General features: G+C 48.3%; 8 protein-coding genes across 8 annotated transcripts; 5 read left to right on the top strand and 3 right to left on the bottom strand.

Moving 5' to 3' along the window:
• Nucleotides 1-3337: 3337 nt before the first annotated feature.
• On the top strand, nt 3338-4639 carry ABOM_002137 (NAD dependent epimerase/dehydratase; the record flags this gene model as incomplete). The annotated part of the gene is made up of 5 exons (XM_022529267.1): nt 3338-3424; nt 3473-3717; nt 3775-3922; nt 3981-4256; nt 4310-4639. 5 exons carry the CDS (start codon nt 3338-3340, stop codon nt 4637-4639), a joined length of 1086 nt encoding a protein of 361 aa, XP_022391992.1.
• A 502-nt stretch (nt 4640-5141) lies between these two features.
• On the top strand, nt 5142-6860 carry ABOM_002136 (cytochrome P450; the record flags this gene model as incomplete). Its single annotated transcript, XM_022529266.1, has 3 exons — nt 5142-5455; nt 5501-6295; nt 6407-6860. The coding sequence occupies 3 exons, from the start codon at nt 5142-5144 to the stop codon at nt 6858-6860; spliced, it is 1563 nt and encodes a 520-aa protein (XP_022391993.1).
• Nucleotides 6861-7234: 374 nt separating this feature from the next.
• ABOM_002135 (S1/P1 nuclease) lies at nt 7235-8202 on the bottom strand (the record flags this gene model as incomplete). Its single annotated transcript, XM_022529265.1, has 3 exons — nt 7235-7693; nt 7744-7809; nt 7864-8202. 3 exons carry the CDS (start codon nt 8200-8202, stop codon nt 7235-7237), a joined length of 864 nt encoding a protein of 287 aa, XP_022391990.1.
• A 943-nt stretch (nt 8203-9145) lies between these two features.
• Nucleotides 9146-10723, bottom strand: ABOM_002134 (uncharacterized protein; the record flags this gene model as incomplete). The annotated part of the gene is made up of 1 exon (XM_022529264.1): nt 9146-10723. One exon carries the CDS (start codon nt 10721-10723, stop codon nt 9146-9148), a length of 1578 nt encoding a protein of 525 aa, XP_022391991.1.
• A 2257-nt stretch (nt 10724-12980) lies between these two features.
• On the top strand, nt 12981-13646 carry ABOM_002133 (phospholipase; the record flags this gene model as incomplete). Its single annotated transcript, XM_022529263.1, has 1 exon — nt 12981-13646. The coding sequence occupies one exon, from the start codon at nt 12981-12983 to the stop codon at nt 13644-13646; it is 666 nt and encodes a 221-aa protein (XP_022391996.1).
• A 931-nt stretch (nt 13647-14577) lies between these two features.
• ABOM_002132 (TMEM14 family protein) lies at nt 14578-15038 on the top strand (the record flags this gene model as incomplete). Its single annotated transcript, XM_022529262.1, has 3 exons — nt 14578-14614; nt 14679-14771; nt 14842-15038. 3 exons carry the CDS (start codon nt 14578-14580, stop codon nt 15036-15038), a joined length of 327 nt encoding a protein of 108 aa, XP_022391997.1.
• Nucleotides 15039-16341: 1303 nt separating this feature from the next.
• ABOM_002131 (CVNH domain-containing protein) lies at nt 16342-16880 on the top strand (the record flags this gene model as incomplete). Its single annotated transcript, XM_022529261.1, has 3 exons — nt 16342-16589; nt 16638-16762; nt 16816-16880. 3 exons carry the CDS (start codon nt 16342-16344, stop codon nt 16878-16880), a joined length of 438 nt encoding a protein of 145 aa, XP_022391994.1.
• An 886-nt stretch (nt 16881-17766) lies between these two features.
• On the bottom strand, nt 17767-18516 carry ABOM_002130 (GPI anchored serine-threonine rich family protein; the record flags this gene model as incomplete). The annotated part of the gene is made up of 1 exon (XM_022529260.1): nt 17767-18516. The coding sequence occupies one exon, from the start codon at nt 18514-18516 to the stop codon at nt 17767-17769; it is 750 nt and encodes a 249-aa protein (XP_022391995.1).
• Nucleotides 18517-20228: the final 1712 nt, after the last annotated feature.

Here is a 20228-nt window from a genome sequence, read left to right as displayed (position 1 = left end):
TTACTTCCATCCAGAACCTGCATGAGCTAAAAATCAGATCGTGCTGTTGTATTGGCTCGATGCATGTTTGGCACCTGCTCCTCCCGCCCGTCTGGGGGAAATCGCCCCTGCCCTCGTGTTGGCTAATTCCCACCATGCACTTTGCCCCTGGAGGCAACCCGGACTGCAAGACGTGGACTCAGGGGCTACCTGCACGCATGGAACGGCCTGAAGACTTCAGACTGGAAACAGCCAAAGTCACACCGATGTTGAGCCCCATGAAAAGGATCCAACCAAGTTACGGAGTGTCACTTGAATCTCTTGTTGTATATCGTGTCTCTTACATAACGTATACATAATACTCAGGCCAATCCATCGTTCCAGAATCTCTGGTGTCCTGCCGTCGGCTAAAGTTGCGCTTCCCGACTAAGGGTGGAATCATAAATGACCACTATATGCAGTGAAAACAGGAAATTGTCACTTAATGCCCCAGGCTATAGCGGGATGGCTTGAAGGATTTAAAATTCGTCGGGTTTAGCTTTTGCAACCTGCATGTTGCCGGCTTGATGGGTTGGAGGTGCTCCAGCAGCACTCAAGACACGAACAGCAGGCTGGTCACCGGGTTTGACGTATAGGATCGACAGTATATACACTAATCAGGAAGTGCTAAGCGTGAACTAGTCCAGACCCACTCGTCGGGGGATTGGTGATGCAGATGGGTTCTTCCCATGGGCTGTTCATACAGCCGGTTCTTATCAGAGCAACTGAACAACAACCCCGGGGGTAGGCTTTTCCTTCCTGTAGTGAAGTCCGTGGAAATTGGTTCAGTTTAGAACTCACACTGTGACCAACGGTTCCTAGTTTACACACAACCTCACCGAAAGTCCTGCCATGCCAAGATGCTTTGGAACCAGGAATCCCTGCAGGTAATATGACGCTGAAGCGCCAGGCAGGTCCACATCTGCAGAGATAGCTCCAACTGACCTTGTTTTGTCAGCTGAACAAATAGGGATGGATATATTTAGCGACCCAATCAAGTCATAGTGAGTCAAAAAATCGATAGCGTACAATTGAGCTGACTTCGGGATTTGACATTCTCCAAGCTGACAGGCTTCATTGATCATCCCTCGAATCAGGTATCATAACCCTGGGAAGTCGCGCCCCAAACGCTGAAAGAATACGAAAGTGAACATTCTAGATCGAACTGCTGATTGAGTCACGGTATCGATGCCGCCCGATTATAATACCCTCTGCGTACGTTGGGTATTTGCAGTCACATCTGTAGCCTTAAGATAGACCACCTGGATCTTACGCTACTGCGCTTCCATAATAGAAGTTTTAAATCGGTCGGAATAGTTTGATGAGGAACAGCCACAAGCAGCCACAGAATCGCCTCATGTAGAGAAAGCAGTGAGGCTATCAAGCTGGCTTGGCCCGCAAGATGAATCATTTGGGGAACTGTGTCTATTGATGCATGTACCCGCCCTCCGCATGAGGACAGATTTGAGTCGGCTATTCTACCTGTTCATGGATAATGATTTGCTCTTTCCTTAGTGCTGTAAGGAAATGAAGATCTACATTGCTTGTCTCAAGACATCAGGGCGGATGTCGTCAGGAAAGTGACTCCCCGAAGTGATTACAGCAAGATCTGCATCGACGTGCTGACCACTTTCCATAAATGTAATCTTATACTGGGGAATGGTCCTGTCATAGATATTCGATCGACACGGTAGGAATACTGAGCGTGGTCATCGCTCTACTAGTGTAATAGCCCATACTGTTACATCCTGGGAACAGCCCTAGCACTGTCCTACTGTCAATGCTTATCGCCATGTCTTCCTAGGTCTCGATGCTATTACCCGATATGTGATGTGATACGTTCACCGCACTGTTTGCCACTGTGGATGTGGATAGTCCTCCACTACAGGAGTAATAGAAGAGGCACTGCTACATTCTACCAGTTTATATTGAGATAATGTAAGGAGCCAGCCTCTTCCCTTACTCCTGAGGCTGGAGACCATTCCTAATAAAGTTGCTCTCAAAGACGTTTAGCACGACTTTAAGATCGAGTAGCTAGGTACCAGATACGGAGTGAATAGAAAATAGGTTCGAGTCGCTTTAACTGGCAGGTAACTGTGTTCTTCTATCTTATCCTTTCATCCTAATTCCTTTCTTGCTTTCTTTGATTTCCTTTCTAGGAGGGCCTCACTCTTTAGGATATCTTTCGTTCCGAAGACTTAATGCACATGGGAGTCCTGCATAACTTCTCACTCGATAGCAACGTTGGCTCCTGAGTGAACGTTTCCATCCCGTTTCGCTCTACAAGTTGCCTTGGTTGTATGCATTAGCCAAGCAACTGGGGCACGTATTTCATCAAACCACACTTCCGCAATATGGGGAAATAAAGTAGATTGTCACGAGGGGTGATCGTATGCCAACAATAGTACACGATTTACGAGTATTATGTCTCAGCGTAATCGCTGAGTACTGGAAGATTGCATTTATAGTTAGCAATATTGAACTTCAAACGTAGCAAATAACCATATACATGATGCAATGTCGAAATATGAGGGAGAACTCGGCGCTATTGCTATCAATCATAATGTTGCGTGCATTTTGAACAGAGGCGATGTACAGCTTGTGATCATACTAGCGGTATTCGATATTCTGTGGACTGGAATCGTGAAAGCCTGCCAGGGTCTAGCATATCTCTGTCGTTCAAGCTTTGATCCCGCTCGAGAATTGCCGCTACTGCTGACAAGAATTAGGGTATTACCATTATCGACCTTGACCGAAACTATAACTGCATCCTCTGCTCCAAGCCTTCCGGTAAGCGTACCTAGTACTTGATTCAAGTGTTGGTTCATGCTACTAGACTGAGAAGACCATAGACAGATGGCGATGGTCCATTGCTGTACATATGATCGCATAAGTCAAAGAAACAAGTAATCGTTCTACTTCCCTGCTCGTATTGTGAGAGTCAAGCGTGATATTGGGCACCCGTGTAGAGCCCAGATCATGGACAATGGATCCACGGAAACCCTTCGACACAATCCATTTCTGTTACGGGGAATATTTCAAGTTAGTAACCTCCAATCCTGGAAGGTTCATCGATTGTTGAAGAGGTTCGCATATTGCCAAGTTTCAAAGACGTGAACCAGGCTACAGTGTGCCAGTGTCCAGCCATGACGTAACCATATAATCTACGAGGCTTATGCTTTTATGAAAAGCATCCCAGGGGAATCACGAAGCAAAGTCCCATACAGCAGTAAAGAGACATCTTAGCTAGTACCAAAGAGCGGGACGAGAACCGCCACGACCTGAAGCAAAACCTCATTTCTCGTCCATTTCTCTCAATATGGTGGCCAACGCAAAGAAGCAGCACGTTCTTCTGACAGGCGCGAACGGTTTTATCGCATCACATATTTTGTCTATCTTACTAGAGGTGATATGCCGCTTAATCCTGGAGAGACGTCCTAGCTGACTCTAACAGCGTGGATATGCCATCACGGCAACCGTCCGGTCACAGGAGAAAGCAGCCGCCATTATCAGAACACACCCATCGTGGGAGGGCAGAATCACATTTGCAATAGTTCCTGACTTTACGGGGAGGAAACCATTCGATGAACTCTTCAGGAATGCAGAAGTACCTTTTACCTTCGTGATTCACGCAGCGTCACCCGTCACGCTTCAGGCGGATGACATGCAGAAGAGTGTCATTGAGCCAGCTGTACTGGGGTGAGAAAAATGTTTCCTTCATCTCCGAAGTATTTGGACGACAATTGATATATTTAGAGTCACCGAGCTCCTCGGGAGTGCTCAACGCTATGGTGGAATAGATCTGAGGCGGTTCGTCCTTTTGAGTAGTGCCGTCACAGTCTTGAATTCTTATGAGGATATCGCGCGCCCGGGGCGTCCCTACACAGAGGATAACTGGAACCATGTGAGGATTTGGAATTGATACGTTGCCCTCGGTAAGCAGTAGCTAATGAATGCGGAAGGTCACTGCACAGCAGGCAGTTGAGCGTCGTGATGCAGCATTAGGATATACAGTCTCCAAGATCCAGAGCGAGAGAGCAGCGTGGGAGTTTATGAAAACGAACTCCCCTGCTTTCGACCTGACAGTTATGAACCCTCATTTCACCACAGGGCCGATGATCCATCCTATCTCGGGCATAAGCTCCATCAATATAACGAACTATCTTGTGATTGCAAACTTAATTGATGGTGTCCACAGAGACGGCTTTTCGGATGTGCACTTTCCGCATTATCACTTTGTATGTATCCACACAATCATGCGTCTACCGTCAGACGCGCTGATGACAGTTAGGTTGATGTCCGTGACGTCGCCAGAAGCCATGTAGATGCTCTGACGAACCCTGCGGCAGCTGGTCGACGAGTCCTTCTTGTTGCTGAACTCTTGACTCCCCAACTCGTAGTCAATATTATTCGGAAACATTTCCCGTCTCTCAGAGAAAGGGTCCTGGAAGGCAATCCTGCGCAAACTCTGCCATATGGGGTCCGTCCAACCGGATGGGACACGCGCATTAGCCAGGATATCTTGGCCAAGGGAGCTGTCGATGGGCAATGGAGCTATATCGGTAGGGAGAAAAGTGTCATTGATACGGTCCAGTGCATGATTGATAGCAACGTAATATAAATGCATGCCTGGGATTTAGGAGTACGTTTAGTTGACTACAATGCGCATACACAAGCTGTCTCATGCCTCTAGTTCACAGTCTGCAGAGTAGCATACGGTGTGTAGGTTACTAACCTGCGGTGAAATGATGCTTACCAATACCGCGAAGTGGTTCTGATGTTTGCTTACGATATGAAATACATCTCTTGCTTTTACTTACCCATGACCTCATTAAGGTGAAAGGACCGTCTAACCCCTCAAGCTCGGGTTATGATTCTTATAAAGCGTGGTTTAATTTTGATTGTGGCCCCTTTCTTGAACCATGGGTTCGTAGGAGCGTTCTACAGGGAAATTGTGATATTTCCACGTCATGGAGCCAGCCACTTGAAGTTACTGAAGAAATATGGCATATTTAGGTCATTGGCACGCACGCGCAAGTTTAGGCATATCCTGGTGTTAAGAATGACCACTCGTCAGCTAACCTCATGGCAGCCTTGTTACCTTTCGGTGTGATTTACCCACTATGTTGCGAGACCTGTACCTGTATCTTGTTCTGATACTTATCTTGGGTCTGCTGGGGGTGTACTACGTGGCGGGATACGTCAAGCGCTGGCATCTCCATGATATCCCAGGACACACTATCGCTGGCTTCAGCAGGATTTGGCTTATTAGACAGGTTCGGCAGGGGCATCGCTCCCTCGTCGTTCACGATCTACACACACGGTACGGCAAGATAGTCCGTCTGGCTCCGAACCATATCTCCGTCGCAGACGAGTCTGCCATTCAAGTCATATATGGGCATGGCAATGGATTCCTCAAAAGGCGAGTCCACCGTAAGTAAGCTATCTACGCTCGTTGATAATCTGACAGGCCTCATCACAGTGACTTTTACAATGCATTCCTGAATGTCGATTGGAGCATATTCACTACCCGTAGTCGTGCGGAGCACACTCGCAAGCGCAAGATTGTCTCCCACGCATTTAGCGCAAGATCTTTAGCCCACGTCGAACAATACGCACATAACAATATGGAGCTGTTGGTTAGACAGTGGCGCAAGGTGATTGATTCACAAAAATGTTCCGACGATCGACATGCAGTGCTCGATGCCCAGCCATGGTGTAATTATTTAACCTTTGATATCATCGGTGACTTGGCATTCGGTGCACCGTTTGGAATGCTAGAGAAGGGAGATGATACCGTGTCTATGCGGAGAGGGCCGAATGATCCAGAAGTCACCCTCAACGCTGTGGAAGTCCTTACTCATCGCAGTGATGTCTCTGCCACTCTTGGGATTTGCTCAGGTCTTATTCCCTACGCCAAGTGGTTGCCTGACCCCTTCTTCCGTCAAGGTGCCGAGGCTATCGCTAATTTGGCTGGTGTAGCCAGAGCGGCAGTCGACAGGCGTCTTGGAATGGCAGAGAAACGTGGGGATCTTCTCGCTCATTTGATAGATGCTGAGGACCAGGCTGGTGCAAAGCTGGGACATCGAGAGCTCACCGGCGAGGCGGTGACCTTGATAGCAGCTGGGTCCGATACCAGTTCTAGCATGCTATGCGCCCTCTTGTACTGGGTCTCAAGCACTCCACGTGTATTGTGGAAGCTACAGCTTGCTCTGGATGTGGCCATCCCTGCTGACGTCGATGTCCCATATCTGGAAACGGTGAAGAAAATTACTTAGTAAGTTAAAGCCGCTTATTTTGGGCTATGCCGTTTCCTATTTATTCCCAGTCCCAAAGCCGTATTCAAAAGATGAGCCAATCGCACGCTGAGTAACTGCTAACGGCCCAGCCTTCAATGGGTTATCTGGGAGACTCTCCGCATCCATAGCACCTTTGGCCAAGGTCTTCCACGCCAGGTTCCTCCTGATAGAGGACCTGTTGAGATATGCGGCCACACCTTTTATCCGGGTGATGTTCTCTCCATTCCTGGATATACTATGCATCATGCAGTGGATATTTGGGGTGCTGATGTGGAGGATTTCGTTCCCGAGCGTTGGGACCCACGTCGCCTCACCCAAAGGCAGAAGGAGTCATTCATTCCCTTCAGTCATGGTCCTCGCGCCTGCATTGGCCGCAACTTGGCTGAGATGGAGCTATTTGTGGGCTGCGCGACGTTATTCCGGTTGTTTGATATTCGTGTGGAGCGACAAGGGCCCTTGGACGTCCGGGAGGGATGGCTCCGTAAGCCTGTCAGTTTACAGATTGGTATAAGGCACAGGTATCTTGATGCCCGGTCATGTTAACATCGAGAACTGTCTGCAAAATGTGGTATGCAGTTGAAGAGGAATTTCCTTGCGATTCCAGGCTGCGGCAGCCTTCAAGTATCAATGGGATCCTACGTGACTTTTGTAAGGAATGAACCTAATATGTGTGGAAAATCAAAAATAAAACTTATTCTTGATTAGCGTGTAGAAGTAGGTTGTAACACGTCATTTTACAGTATCTATGAGAAGTAGTTTCCCCATGATATCATGGTATATATTGTCATCGACATCTAAGTTTAGAAGCCCTAGTGTTTGCCAAAGTATGGTCATTTGACAGGAGGAGAACTAATCGCTCAAGTATTCCATATCACTTACATTGCAACTTAACCCCAGACATAGTCTGGAAATCTTCTTCAAGAGGATTGACTCGCAATCAGATCTAACCAAGCTGCCAACCGATACCCAGCTTTCGCGATCAACTCCTCAAAGACTGGTTGGGATTTGTCGTAGTACTCGCCGGACAGGTCCGTTGAGTTGATGTATGCCAGCCCATCGTCCAAAACTGTACTGCAGACGTAGGTGTTGGCGTCAGCCGCCCAGATCATTGATGTCGCCACAGGGTCTTTGATATCGATTCCGTCTGTCCAGGAGTCCTTCTTAGACGAATAGGCACCGGTCTTGATCCGCTCAGTTAGAAGATCGGCATAGGACTTTGCGACGGACAAGCTATAGCCCCCTGCGGCCTCTTCGGGCATGTTGGTATCCCAGATATGATGGAGGTTGGTTGTCTCTCCATCATATGTCACATCGATACCGTTACCACCAGCCTCGAGGTTCTCGTCGTGGAGGGGTTGGTGCGTGTCACCAATGATCTGTGACTCGTTAGAAAATCGGATCAAAACGGTCAAGGGACGTGACGGACATGGACGACGAATTTCAAGGCATTTGACGCCTCCGAGCCAGTGGGAGATTCCAACAAAATATTGGTCTAGGTATAAATTAGCTAGTTACTTCTATTTTGGCTAAACGTAAAGTAACTCACATAGTTTTGAATCGCGCTAATACTGCACCCAGCACTGCCACAATCCCGATCGTAATCTACTCCACAGCTCTGCGGAGGGTTATCTTGTGCGTCAATAAAATGATACGGCTTGGAGAATTCTCCGGCGTCGGTGTACTTGTACGAATCGGCCCATGTGGCGATGTTGGCCAAGTAGGAGGTGGAGTCATCGCCCAGAATGTCCTGACAGAAGGACTCGGTGGAAGAAGCAATGAAGCTCTGGGCAATGTAGGCCACCGTCTCGTGACCCAAGTTGCCCCAGCCATAACTGAGCTGGGCCAGGGCGAGTGTAGCCGCCGAGATGGGGAGTAAGCGCGGCATGATCGAAGAATGGGCTGAATACGGCACTGAGGATGGATACCAAGGTCCTCAACTTTGTTTTCTGGTGCATGCTATATATAACTACCCCTTACCGAGTGCCCCTCGCATTTTCTCGGCTGTTTAATGTAACTCTGCAATCAAAACATTGACCAATCGATAATCCAGCTCCGGTCTCCACAACTCTGCATAAATTCTCCCTGAATTTCTTTCCCGTCGGACTTCCGCTATCTTATCTGCCCATATGATCTTGTCCGAGTCTCGTATTGGCCGAAGCCAGTGGGGGTCCCTGAGATAGTCCCTTGTCGATCGACAGAACGTGTCTTATTATCTGGTAGATATCGACCCAATTTCTAGGCCTGTCGGCATTTCTGCTTCCCCCGCTGGTTAAAATCCACCGGTAACAGGCCAGCGTCTCAGTTTGATCGCCTTGATATTATTATACATGCCTTCTCAGTGGTCGGACCGGACGGTATATTAATTTGGGGCTTCGGCAAAACAAAGCTCATGATTGCGATGAACATTGAAGCGTCTTGAACTAGCACGTGCTCCCTTGATATGCTCACAGTAATCTTGAAATATAGCTGGTTCCCATTGACATAACATGCGTTTACAGAAGCACCTTAGCCGATGTCGGTTCGTTTTTCAAGCCAGATTGAAATGGCTCATGGTTTCAGAGACGACACACAGCCAAATGACCCATTAAAGGCAGTGCCGTATGATTCCATCCTGTCCATGGGCGGCTGGTGGTAATGTATGAAGTATTGACACTAAGGGTATCCGGTTGGTAGTCGCGCATCTAGTTCCTCCCTTATCAGCCTAACAGAGCTTTTCTAATGCCCCTATTGTGATTGAAATGAACTAGGCTTTCTAAGTGGTGAAGATTCAAGTAGCCAAAGTGTAAAAAATGTTTCAAATACCCCCGAAATCTTGAATTACTTGCAAATCAATCTCTCTTAATTTCAAGCCGTTTAACACTCCTGAGTCCCCAGAAGCTAACAGCTACCGAGGCAAATGCCAGTGCACAGTTGTACCACCATCCGGCCTTGTATCCCTTTAACAGTGCGCTGGCGCTTTCTGCGTGATGGGTCTGCGAGGTGATTTGCCGTGCAATGAGTGCCGATGTGGCGATCCCAACACTCTTCCCAACCTGAGCTAGCATGTTAAAGACGCCGCCCGCTAGCGCCTGCGTCTTGGCTGGGAATGAGTCTGTCATTACGAGGTTTCCGATTGTATAGATTAGGTCCGCTCCCAACGGGTTCAGAGCCATGGCTTGGAAGACACCACGCCAATACCCTGGCCCGTCGACGCCGCACAGGGTTGCTAGCAGGAGCGGGGCGATACCACTCGCAAGACATCCGGCGGGCACAGCGATCGAGGGCTTCAAGTATGGGAGTGAAATGCCGATGGCAGCATTCATCAACAGGCCACACACGGGTGCCGGCATGAAATACAACGACGCTGTCAAGGTCGATGTGCCGCGAACGTCTTGGAGATACAAGGCTGTGAGCTGTTCACTCGCATTGAGGGTGCCCCAGACAAGGAACACGGTAATACAAACAGCTGTAAACGGCACGTTGGTCCAAAGCGAGTTTGGAATCAGTGCCGGACGACTGAGTCGAACTTGTCGCCGCATCCACAAGGCAAATACAGGTAGAAGTGCCAGTGCCGAGCAAAGGAGGACAAGGTTGAGCGGCTGACGCATACTCTGATCCGCATCTGAACCGGTAGCGACGGCTAGCTCGTAGGAGAGAAGCGCAAGGCAAATGCTGATGAGCAGAGCGCCAATCCAGTCGACATCTCGGCGCAGACGCGCGAGCGATGCTTTCCCCAGCGGACCACCATCCGCACTGTATGGAATTGCCCATAGTGCCAGGGCCAGCACCGCACTGTTAAGTATTGCGGTAACATAAAATCCCCAACGCCAGCCAATTGTGTCTGAAAACACGCCGCCCAGCGCCAGGCCCAACCCAAAACCAACCGCCTGGCCACCACCCATGGCTGCAAAGGCAATGCTGCGGCGACGCGGGCTACTATTGGCAGGAAAGACGTGAGCCGTGACGCCGACAGCACTAGGCAGGCAGAAAGACGCAGCGAGGCCCGCGATCACTCGCAGCGCGATCAGTTGGGTTCCTGTCACCGATAGTCCAGCGCCCAGGGTGCTAGCGGTCTGAAGCAATCCACCAAGCAGACACGCGCGCCGACACCCCAACACATCAGTTGCAGCGCCACAAGGAAGCAAGACACATCCACACGCGAGTGCAAATGCTGCGGTTGGCCAGAGCTGGAGCGCTGGAGGAATGTGGAGGTCAGCTGCAATGACTGGAATGCACACAGTGAGCAGCCCGGCAAGCAGATTACCAATACCGGTGATACAGGTGATGCTAGTGATGATAGCGACCGTTTGGGTCATTGGAACAGGTGCTTCGGCTTCCTCGAGCCCGTCAAGGGAGGGCGTAACTGCCGGGCCTTGGTCTGTAGCTGAGGTTGATTGTGTTGACGGAAAGGGCGTGGGAGCAGCCATGCTCGTGAAGCCCCTATGAGCATCTACCATGATCGCTTTCCAACAAATTCAGTTTCCCGATGGTTAGAGAAAGCTATCTAGTGTACCCCTGGAACATTCAGATATTTTATGTGGTGATATTATACGGAATGGTCAGTCAGTCAGTAGAGGCCGTTGGACACGTGGCAGGACAGCGTCTCGGCTAAACATTTAAACAGCCCGTGGTTTTTGATACTGACAACCCGCTAGCAATCGTCTATCATGCGCAATATCCCTCCTTCGAAACCGGAGATAATATAAACAATCCCCGTGGTACCAGCTGTGATGGTTCTCACAACGCTAAGAAAACAAATAAATCAAGAAAAAATAAGGAAGAGTAGTAGTGCCTAGTTCGTAGCTTGATCATGTATAAGTACGCATACTGATAAGCCTGTAGACAAACAAATGCCGGGTGATACTACGATGACCTTGTTCCTAATATTAGGGTGCATTTCCTGATGTAGAGTAGGGAGTTGAACAAACATCAACATTAGGCGACTTTCATACTATATTCGAATGGAAGGGGATCATATTGCTAGTCAATGGGACACCTGATAATTGCATGAGCCTGTGCTCTCTTTGGACATATCGCTACAGGCATGTATGCTATTTCAAGTCGAAAACAACATGTCACCACGGCAAATTATCTTGCTACGCTCGGAGGTTTCAGGTAGGAGGTAGCTGGTGGTCATTGTCGAATTTGCTAGACCTAAGAGGCAAGCTCATTCATGCACAGTAGCGCTATATTGGGGACAGGTGCAAGACTCGACTAATAGAGCACATGCGTAGCACCTACACTTATGAAATCAAAGCCTAGGGAAGTTGATATCATCTAGAATATAGTCGAAGACACATACTTTAGCAGATCTAAGCATCAAACAGGGTGATTTAATCAGCGAGACGCATGAACAATTGCCCTGCGCCCTCCAGCAAGGACGAAAATACGAGGTAACTATGTGTTGAGGGCACCCAAGATGGGTGCTCTCTTTCGCCTGTCATAGGCATTAAATGTAAGATGGGGAATATATACTGCGCTAGACTCCGTACATCCAGCAACCCCACATGAAATATACGTCCCAGAGAAACTAATGCTTCACTGTCACAGGCCTTGCATGTACCACCTGTCGATGGCAAGAGATATCACGGTCTAAGTGGACCTCTTCCCACTGATTAACCGCCTTTGTAACCTGGACCGAAGAGAATTGGGCATGATCAATGAGACTTCTGACCTTATGTAGAAGAAACGCCGGCCCGATACCGAAATTGAAGCTTATACGAAGAGCAATCTCGGATTTCCTCTTGGCAGAGCTTGACCTCGTATTGCGTCAATTGTCAACTTTTGTCAACTGTCACACTTCTAAATCTCGCATGGTGAAGTGGCCTGTGTTGCTCTGAGGGAATTCAGAGGCGTACCAATTATTATGAATAACCAAAACCCAAAAGAAAGGCGTGGCCAGTAATCGCATCCTACGAGAAAAAGGCATGAAGGAGTACGGCAGAATAGGAATGAGACAGGTTTCTTCAGCGGGGGATCCTTCGATGATCGCCTTCTGTGTGCTATTTTTAGAATCCAGGGTCTACCACCTTTGATGATCCTCTTGGCATACACAAGCACTGCAGCTGCGCGACGATGGGGTTTTACGAGCCACGAAGGTAACCCAAGATTCTTCAAAAAAGTCTTGGCTGACTAGCCATGCTCGTACCTGAACTTTTATCCGGAATTTACTATTATTGGATACGATTCTTCCTTGATCCAGGGACTTTGCAGGGCCAATAGGCCACTAAAGCTTATCCGAGGCTCATTTGACATTGGGACAATAGTATGGTCGGTGCACTTCAGGTGCTGCAGATCCTGCAATCCTCTATCGTATTGTGAAAGATCTTCTCTTCTTTTCCAATCATACCTCGAGAGCTTTAATGATACTCGTGTTGAGAACTCGTAAAAAAAAGGTAAATAGCTCCTTGGCGAGAGGGGATGAAATGCATCAGGTCCACAATCAGACACGGAGAATGTGCCAAACTATACAGCAGAATGGGGGCGGAGCAAGATGCAGTTTACTGAGCACGAAAAAGCCTCGTCCAGAACGACAACCCATGACAGTCATCACGGCCATTTGCGAGTATAAAGGATGGGTCATCTCCCGTCATGTAGCTCTCTCCAGACTCATCAACCATCTCCTACAAGTATCACATCCACTATTCATTGTCTACTCCATACGGCTGCTAGTCACTTATCAACATGAAGAACATCTTTGTTGCTACCTTGGGCCTCTTCGCGGCAGTTTCGTCTGCCTTGCCCTACACTACCCCTGTCAATGACAACCCCATCTCTGCTCTGCAAGCGCGCGCGACGACATGCTCGGCCAAGGCCACTGATAACCTCATCTTCAAGGTCTCCATGAAGACCTTCCAGAAGGCGCGCAAGGCCAAGAACCCCTCCAAGTGCAACTGGTCATCGGACAACTGCTCCAAGTCGCCCGACAAGCCGGATGGATACAACTTCATCCCCAGCTGCCAAAGACACGACTTCGGGTACCGGAACACCAAGAAGCAGAAGCGCTTTACAAAGGCCATGAAGAAGCGTATCGACGACAACTTCAAGAAGGATCTCTACAAGTACTGCAGCCAATTCTCTGGCTGGAGCTCATGGAAGGGAGTCGAGTGCCGTCGCCTTGCGGATGTCTACTATACTGCTGTCCGCCACTTTGGAAAGCGCGATGAGCTCGAGTTTGACCCTGAGATTGAGTTCGAGAAGCGCGATGAGGTGGCTGATGTCCAGCCTGACGAATTCGATAACTTTGACGGTTCCGAAGTTGACCCTGATATTGAGGGCCAGGTCATCCCAGAGGTTCGCGAAGATGATGGAGTGGATGTGGAAAACCTCGACGACATTGAAAACCTTTAGGTCTTCGGTAGCTGTTGTGGACTTTTGCAAATGGGTAGTTTGGATTCCACCGGAAGCCAATGGAGGAGGGATCCCAACGCGCGTTTTGTACCTTTTTTGAGTACCTGCTTTGCGAACTGCTCTTTTGAGATCTGATGTAAATCTTGGTTTTCTTCAACCCCACATCTTAAGCTGTGATCAAAAAATAAACAGGGCAATTATGAGTTTTAAATCACTTAAAAATAGTAGCAGACCGCCGGTAAGAGTATGATAAATACGTCTACCGTTCTTCCAGAGTAGGCCATGTCTAGACTTGTATACATTGCCACGGTATTGATAGCCCCTTGAGTAGTTACTCTTAGACTGTACCCAAGTTCACATTCGGTTTGATGCGCTCTGTCTTGCGAATACATCTTTCAATAAGGATCAGGTCTTGGCAGAGTATAGGTAGGAAATCTCCGACATCAGAGGTAGAACCAGCGTAATAGAATTTCAGATCTATCCAGTATCATTTTCAAGTTTGTATACTCAAATCGTAAATGAATGACGTACATAAATATACACATTAGATGGGATACGAAAGTACGTTTGAAGCTACAGATACATACTTGAATGTATATTCTTTGGACCTGAGTCGTTTGAATGCTGGGTGCCTACAAAAGCAATATACATGATATCCCTATCCTAACCTGGCCAGTCTATCTGGAGATGCACTCAGAGGACAACAAGAAGGATAAACAAATCTTGCACCAAATCCCAGCAAATCGGGATCGCCGGGTGCTTAGTCCTGATTACGTGATCATAAACTAGCCAAGTCAATTCGCAATCGAGTGGGTCCAGGATTTCCCACGCTTAAGAGAGCAGAGCTCTCCCTTGCTCACCAAACCTTGCCGATCCAGCCCTGTGTCGTTAAGAATCCAATCTCGTGCTCTGTTATTAAGGTCCTGACAATATGGCTGAACATCCTTCCTTTACTCTCGCTGGTCTTTGTAAGTATCCAATGGACGCGTGAAATCCGCGTCATGAGTTGCTGATTTCCACGATGCAACGCAGTGCCTGTAGGGGGTGTTGCTGGATATATGCGGACGGGCTCAGCACCTTCTTTGATCGCAGGTGTTGGTCTAGGCATTTCCTATGCGTTTTCAGGTATGTGGTAATGAAAAAGCTTGCATGCGAAAAAACCAATATGCAACGGATAAGCTGACCGCATGTCCAGGCTATCTGATTAAACAAAATAAGGACTATGGTACCGAGCTTGCCTTGGGAAACAGTCTTGTCCTGCTTGGCGCTGGAATCTCCAGGACCATCAAGACCCGGGCGAAGTCACCTATACCTATGGCACTTGGAGCCACTGGGCTATTGGCGTCATACTACTACCAGAAGAAGGTCCGAGAATTTAGGTACGGAGTCTAAACCATGCAACATGGTATCTTCGTGACCGACCCGCAGCAACTGGTCAGCTGTTAAGTTGCGTTTGGAAGTTCGAGTCAAAACAGCTATCACCAATATGAGCTGCCTTTGTGTATCTAATTAGAAAATTCATGTTACTCTTGGCAAGCTAACTCATTTGAACGGGTACCGCAATTTCACCACGGTGTAAACACCGTATGCAATATCAAGCTGGGCCACAAGCGTATCAACATGCGTCCAGCATGGAAGTTATGAAGTCGGTCACCCCGTTTCCCGTCGACTGTAATCAGCAGGCAATTACAGCCCTCCAAGACTCATTTTGCACGGCTACTACTGCACCGATTCATTGTGGAGACCCAGAAACCATCCGGATCCGCTTATTCAGCGGCGAGGGAATGATAAACTGCTACGGAGTCTTCGAATTTCGCAAAGTTCCCATGGGTGTCTCGGTGAGGATATTTACACTCTTCTTATGGGACTGGACCATTGGCATCATGCCAATCATATTACTGGTACGGGTTAGGGCAGGAATCGGAATCATATAAAGTACCACATCCAATTCTAGTCGCGTAGACTATCAAAGAGCGACGTATGTACAAATACAGACTCGCCTACAAAACAGATCCAAGCCTATTAAGTTCCAACTGAGTAACTCAACTCAACGGCACTAGGTTGCTCTAAGAATGTAGACTGTGGGATAGACAACGAGACCTCTGCCTCAGGCATCGGGTTGGAGCATGTGCAGCTCTTTATCTGCGTAAGGCTCTTACGCCCGACGGTCTATAGACGTTTTGCATTCATATCCATCGTCCTGCGCTACGCCACCGCACTCAACATTGCCTCAAGTTCAACTGAACGTCAAAACAATTTGCTGACATGCCTAACGATACTTCACCAAGATGGCATATTCTGTCTGTTTTCATTAAGAATGCGCGTGACCTCCACAGACATTGGATAAAGTCGGGCGTTAGTCGGTTAGTGAACGAGAGCCCGTAATTAATATTGGGTCTTTTGTCCTTCATTGACTCTATCACTATCACTCTCATTCGCTGAAAGATGTCACATAAAGAGCTTCAAGGACTTGGCACCGAGGTGAAGAACCAACATGTAACCTTCACGCCCTAAAGAAGTAGCGCCCCGGAACGAAGGATATGAGAACAAAGACCATTAAGGGGCAGGGCAACGGCCCAATGACTGGACATAGAGAGCAGCGCCGACATATATAACTCCAATGAGAACCTTCTGAGACCTCTCTGAAGGCAGCCCTTCCCTCTATCCAGCACTGTTTGTCGACGCGCCGAGAAAAATGCAAGTACCCCAGACAATTGCCATCCTGGCTCTACTAACCTCAGCCTCCGCCCATGCTATCCGTCAGGATGACAGCACAGAAGCCAAGGCCGATTTTTCGAAGACCTGCGATAATATTACCGTTCGAAAGGGTGGCAACCACTTGGAAGCAGAATGTACTAAGACAAACGGGGAAAAGATGAAAAGTTCTCTGGACCTGAACTTCTGCATTCGCCATACATATGGGGGTATGGAAGCGTACGCCGAGTACGTATATCTTCCCCTTGTTATTCGACTGCAACTAACGTGGTGTAGCGGCCATTTCTATGGAAATCCCGGATGCACTGGTTGCCAAATCCTCAAAGATTCGCCAAATACTTTACAGTGCGTGTGTGGGACTTCACAAGTGGGTGCCTTCAAAAAGGCAACCCTGGACTTAGGTAAGTTTCTCTATACATAGCATCATCGTTGAGTTCTAACGCCGGAATCAAAGACATCATGGTGTGGAATAATGACGGTCTCACGGAGTGCTACGGTCACCGCGCAGACTCTATCTGAGTTCTTTGATCAAGGGTTTTTCTAGACATTGGCAAAGCATACAAATAATCTTGTCCATTGTTTCAACCGCATTCATGTATCGATGTGTGAAGATGGTGCGGACATGCTTAGAGCTAGTAGTGGCAGGCATAGCTAACCTCGAGATTTCAATATATGGCCAAGGTTGGGTCTTGTTCGCATGAGACAGTGCAACCGCCCACCCTAACACGGTCTCCTTAGAAATAACCCTCATCATTTAACACTGAGCTATAATAAGTATTGCCATGCCTTATTATTCTTGTGGAGTATCGAATATACAATAGGGCGAGGGAGGGACGCGGCTACGGGCAACAGGCTTTCTTTGTGTTAACCTAATTTCGGTGCAACATCAAATACTTCGTACTTTGTAATAGAAGGTCGAGTATCTTGTTCTAGGAAATATTGACTAGACATTGAGAAAATCAGATTTGTGTTATTACCGGATAGTACAGGACTGAGGGCTGTTTGATGAACTTCTGGAAAATAACCTTCAAAGGTTTTAGTCTCTCGATTGTATCCCGATCTTCTCGTCGACTTCAGAGAGTGAAAATTCTCAAGCACTTACAAAGGTTTAATCAACTATGTAACGGCTGGGCTACGTCTCGAGTAACCGCATAAGGTTTCCTGATCTTTCCTTGCTAGCGACTCAAGGATGATTTGTACTTTGTATTTGTACCATTACCATGGGGGAAGTTTTCTTGCTACGGTTTCCGATATGGTGGAACCGTATGTTGATTTCTAAATGGGTACACTAAATACATAGTATCGAAGAAGTAAGGTCAATTTCTAACACAGCATAGCCATGTTCAGACGAAGAGGCATTGTTCATCCCCCGGAGCAGCAGGTACGGACACCGTAGTAGTGATGGTCACGATCTTTGCATGACCAGTGGCCTCACTAGGTGCAGCAGTAACGACTGCCGGAGGTGTAGAGAGTCCAGCGTCGTTGGTGCCAGCCGGTACTGGGGTGGGCGTGGGAACTTGTCCAAGGTCACAGGGTGGGAGTAGTCTGAGCACCAACCAATAGTCTTAGGCACAATTCCGGGCTTCACGGATTTTGAAGAGGCAGTGACAATGGAGGAGGGAGCAGGGAGGGCGTGGGTGGAATGCAGGTGGTGGCTGGAATGAAGGCCGTGGGAGGAATGATGAATCAGACGAGAACTGGAACCAGTAGGGCTCACCGTGACATAAACGGTCGACACCGCGCTGGTGGGACCGCAGGTGGAAGCTGGTGGTGGGGGAGCAGAGTCGGCACAGCTAGTGCCATTCACAGCATCTGAGACCGTGAAGCGGTCACCCTGCGCGTAGATAATGTATACATTGGTCCCGTTGATGGCGCTGATCTGATAGCCCCATTCGGGGTTGGTGTCGCAGGGGATCTGCACCGCGTAGGACTGATCGGCGGTGGGCACATTCTGAGCCAGCGGAACGTAAGAGGGCGGCCAGGAAACAAAGTTCCACAGGTAGAGGCTGATTTCGGTGGGATCCGTATCCACCGTCGTCCAGTTGACCGTCACGGTAGATCCGGCGGCGTAGGTCGAGTTGGCGCCCGGCTTGTTGATGCTAAGGGCGGACACCAGGGGGGTGAACCCAATGGCAAAGGGGAGCAGAAACCGCATTTTGGTTCTTCCTTGACGGTATTTTCTTTGGTGGCTTGGCGGTATCGGCCCGAAAATTGATAAAGCCCCTGAATAGATTGACACAAAGGGAGTCTAGGAGGGGGGAAAAGAGAGTAATAGAGGAACAACTGGACACAAACGAGCGACTGATGTTCGGATTGTACAAACGAATGACAGATAGAAGAAAAAGGAATGTATCTTCACCTCAGAATATAGATCTGGGGGAGCTGGGACTGACGAGAATTAAGTAAGGAGTAGTTCCATTTGCCGGAAATTAACGATAGGGCAGACGAACCCATGATCTTTCAGGGAAATGATAGTCAATCAAACTAACGGTTTTTACTCCGGCCGTAAGCCTCCTTGGGCTCGTGGGTTCCTCATTAATTGGCGAGGTTTGAACTGGGCAATGAAACCCAACGGTCAGTGCTCGCCTAGTGCCTTGGCTTCTGCTCCAAAATAGATGTTTCGAGGCTCGTGGAATTGAGAACAAATAGCGCTACTTCATCCTTGGAATTCTTCGTATGTAACCCTGGGCGGGCATCAGCAGTAATTCGCTCTAGGCTCCAGTCTTAGTTGGCTGCGAAGTGATGTCCAGACCACCCAGGAGAAACTAGCTCGCAGGGTGTCACATGACGTGCTCTATCCAATTTCTTTTCTGGGGCCAAAGAGTTAAATGAAAGCGGGTCCCTGGGCGCCAGTGTCCAAGGTGACATTTCCAGCTCTCAAGTTCTCTGTTCTGCCCAACTCTGCACTTGGAGGACGTTTACAAAAATAGTCGCTATAAGGTGGTGGAATGGCAAAAGTCCAATTCCGGGCAGGAAATGAATTTCAAGGTCTCTCGAGACTGTATAGGGAGGCTCATGGCCTTGTCCTCTCATCCCAATGAAGGCTTTTGCAAGTTGTCGCAGTTGCTTACATCAAGAAGGGCAAATTGACGGGCTTTTGAGATTGGTCTCCAAGCGGGTAAGCTCCGAAGACTTGATGAAAGCCGTGATCCCTGTGGTCGCTCGTGTCCTGGACGGTCGTCTGTCAAATCTCACAAAAGATGGTTAAATAAAGGCGAGGGCGTTCTGCTTGTAGCGGTTATAGCATGGGAAAAAAGCACAGGAACGACTAGGTAGCCTTGTATTGCTTGACTTGGGTGTAAAGAGTATCGTTGCTGGTGCGATTATATAGAAACGCCATTGAGTTGAAGACAGTCGTGAGCGTAACACACAAACGGTCTTGGATAGAAAGTGAAATAATTATCCAGGATCCTTTAATGGAAATCTAGATTCCAAATGAAATATATATCTGAACATGTATGCTAAGTGCTAAACAATGCTATTGTATCTCATCCGAAGGCCGAAGAAGCAAGTGTGCACGGACCAAGAAACGACGGCTGAGTCGGCCACGAGGATGATTAGTAAAAGCCAAGCAGATGCAAAATCCAAGGCAGAAAAGAACAACCAGTGCATATCCGCTGTGCATAGGAACAAGGGCTTATTGTATTCAGAGCCCTGATATAATGTGCCAGTGGTGTCTGCTACCGGCTTATTCGGAATTACCGGCACCTATATGACGGCATTACGGCATTCAGTGGCCAGGATCTCAGGCTAAATAGACGAATTTAGCCGGCACAATGAATGTCGGGTTTAGGATAATATGCGGAGAAATCTCTCATGAATGACGGCCCAGACCGAATATGGGGTGTGGAGTCACGTATGATTGGT

This window comes from Aspergillus bombycis (genome assembly GCF_001792695.1).
Source record: "Aspergillus bombycis strain NRRL26010 chromosome Unknown contig00017, whole genome shotgun sequence".
In the NCBI taxonomy this organism is placed as follows: Eukaryota; Fungi; Ascomycota; class Eurotiomycetes; order Eurotiales; family Aspergillaceae; genus Aspergillus; species Aspergillus bombycis.
The sequence above is the reverse complement of the archived record's forward strand: the minus strand, read 5'-3'. Positions and strand labels throughout refer to the sequence as shown.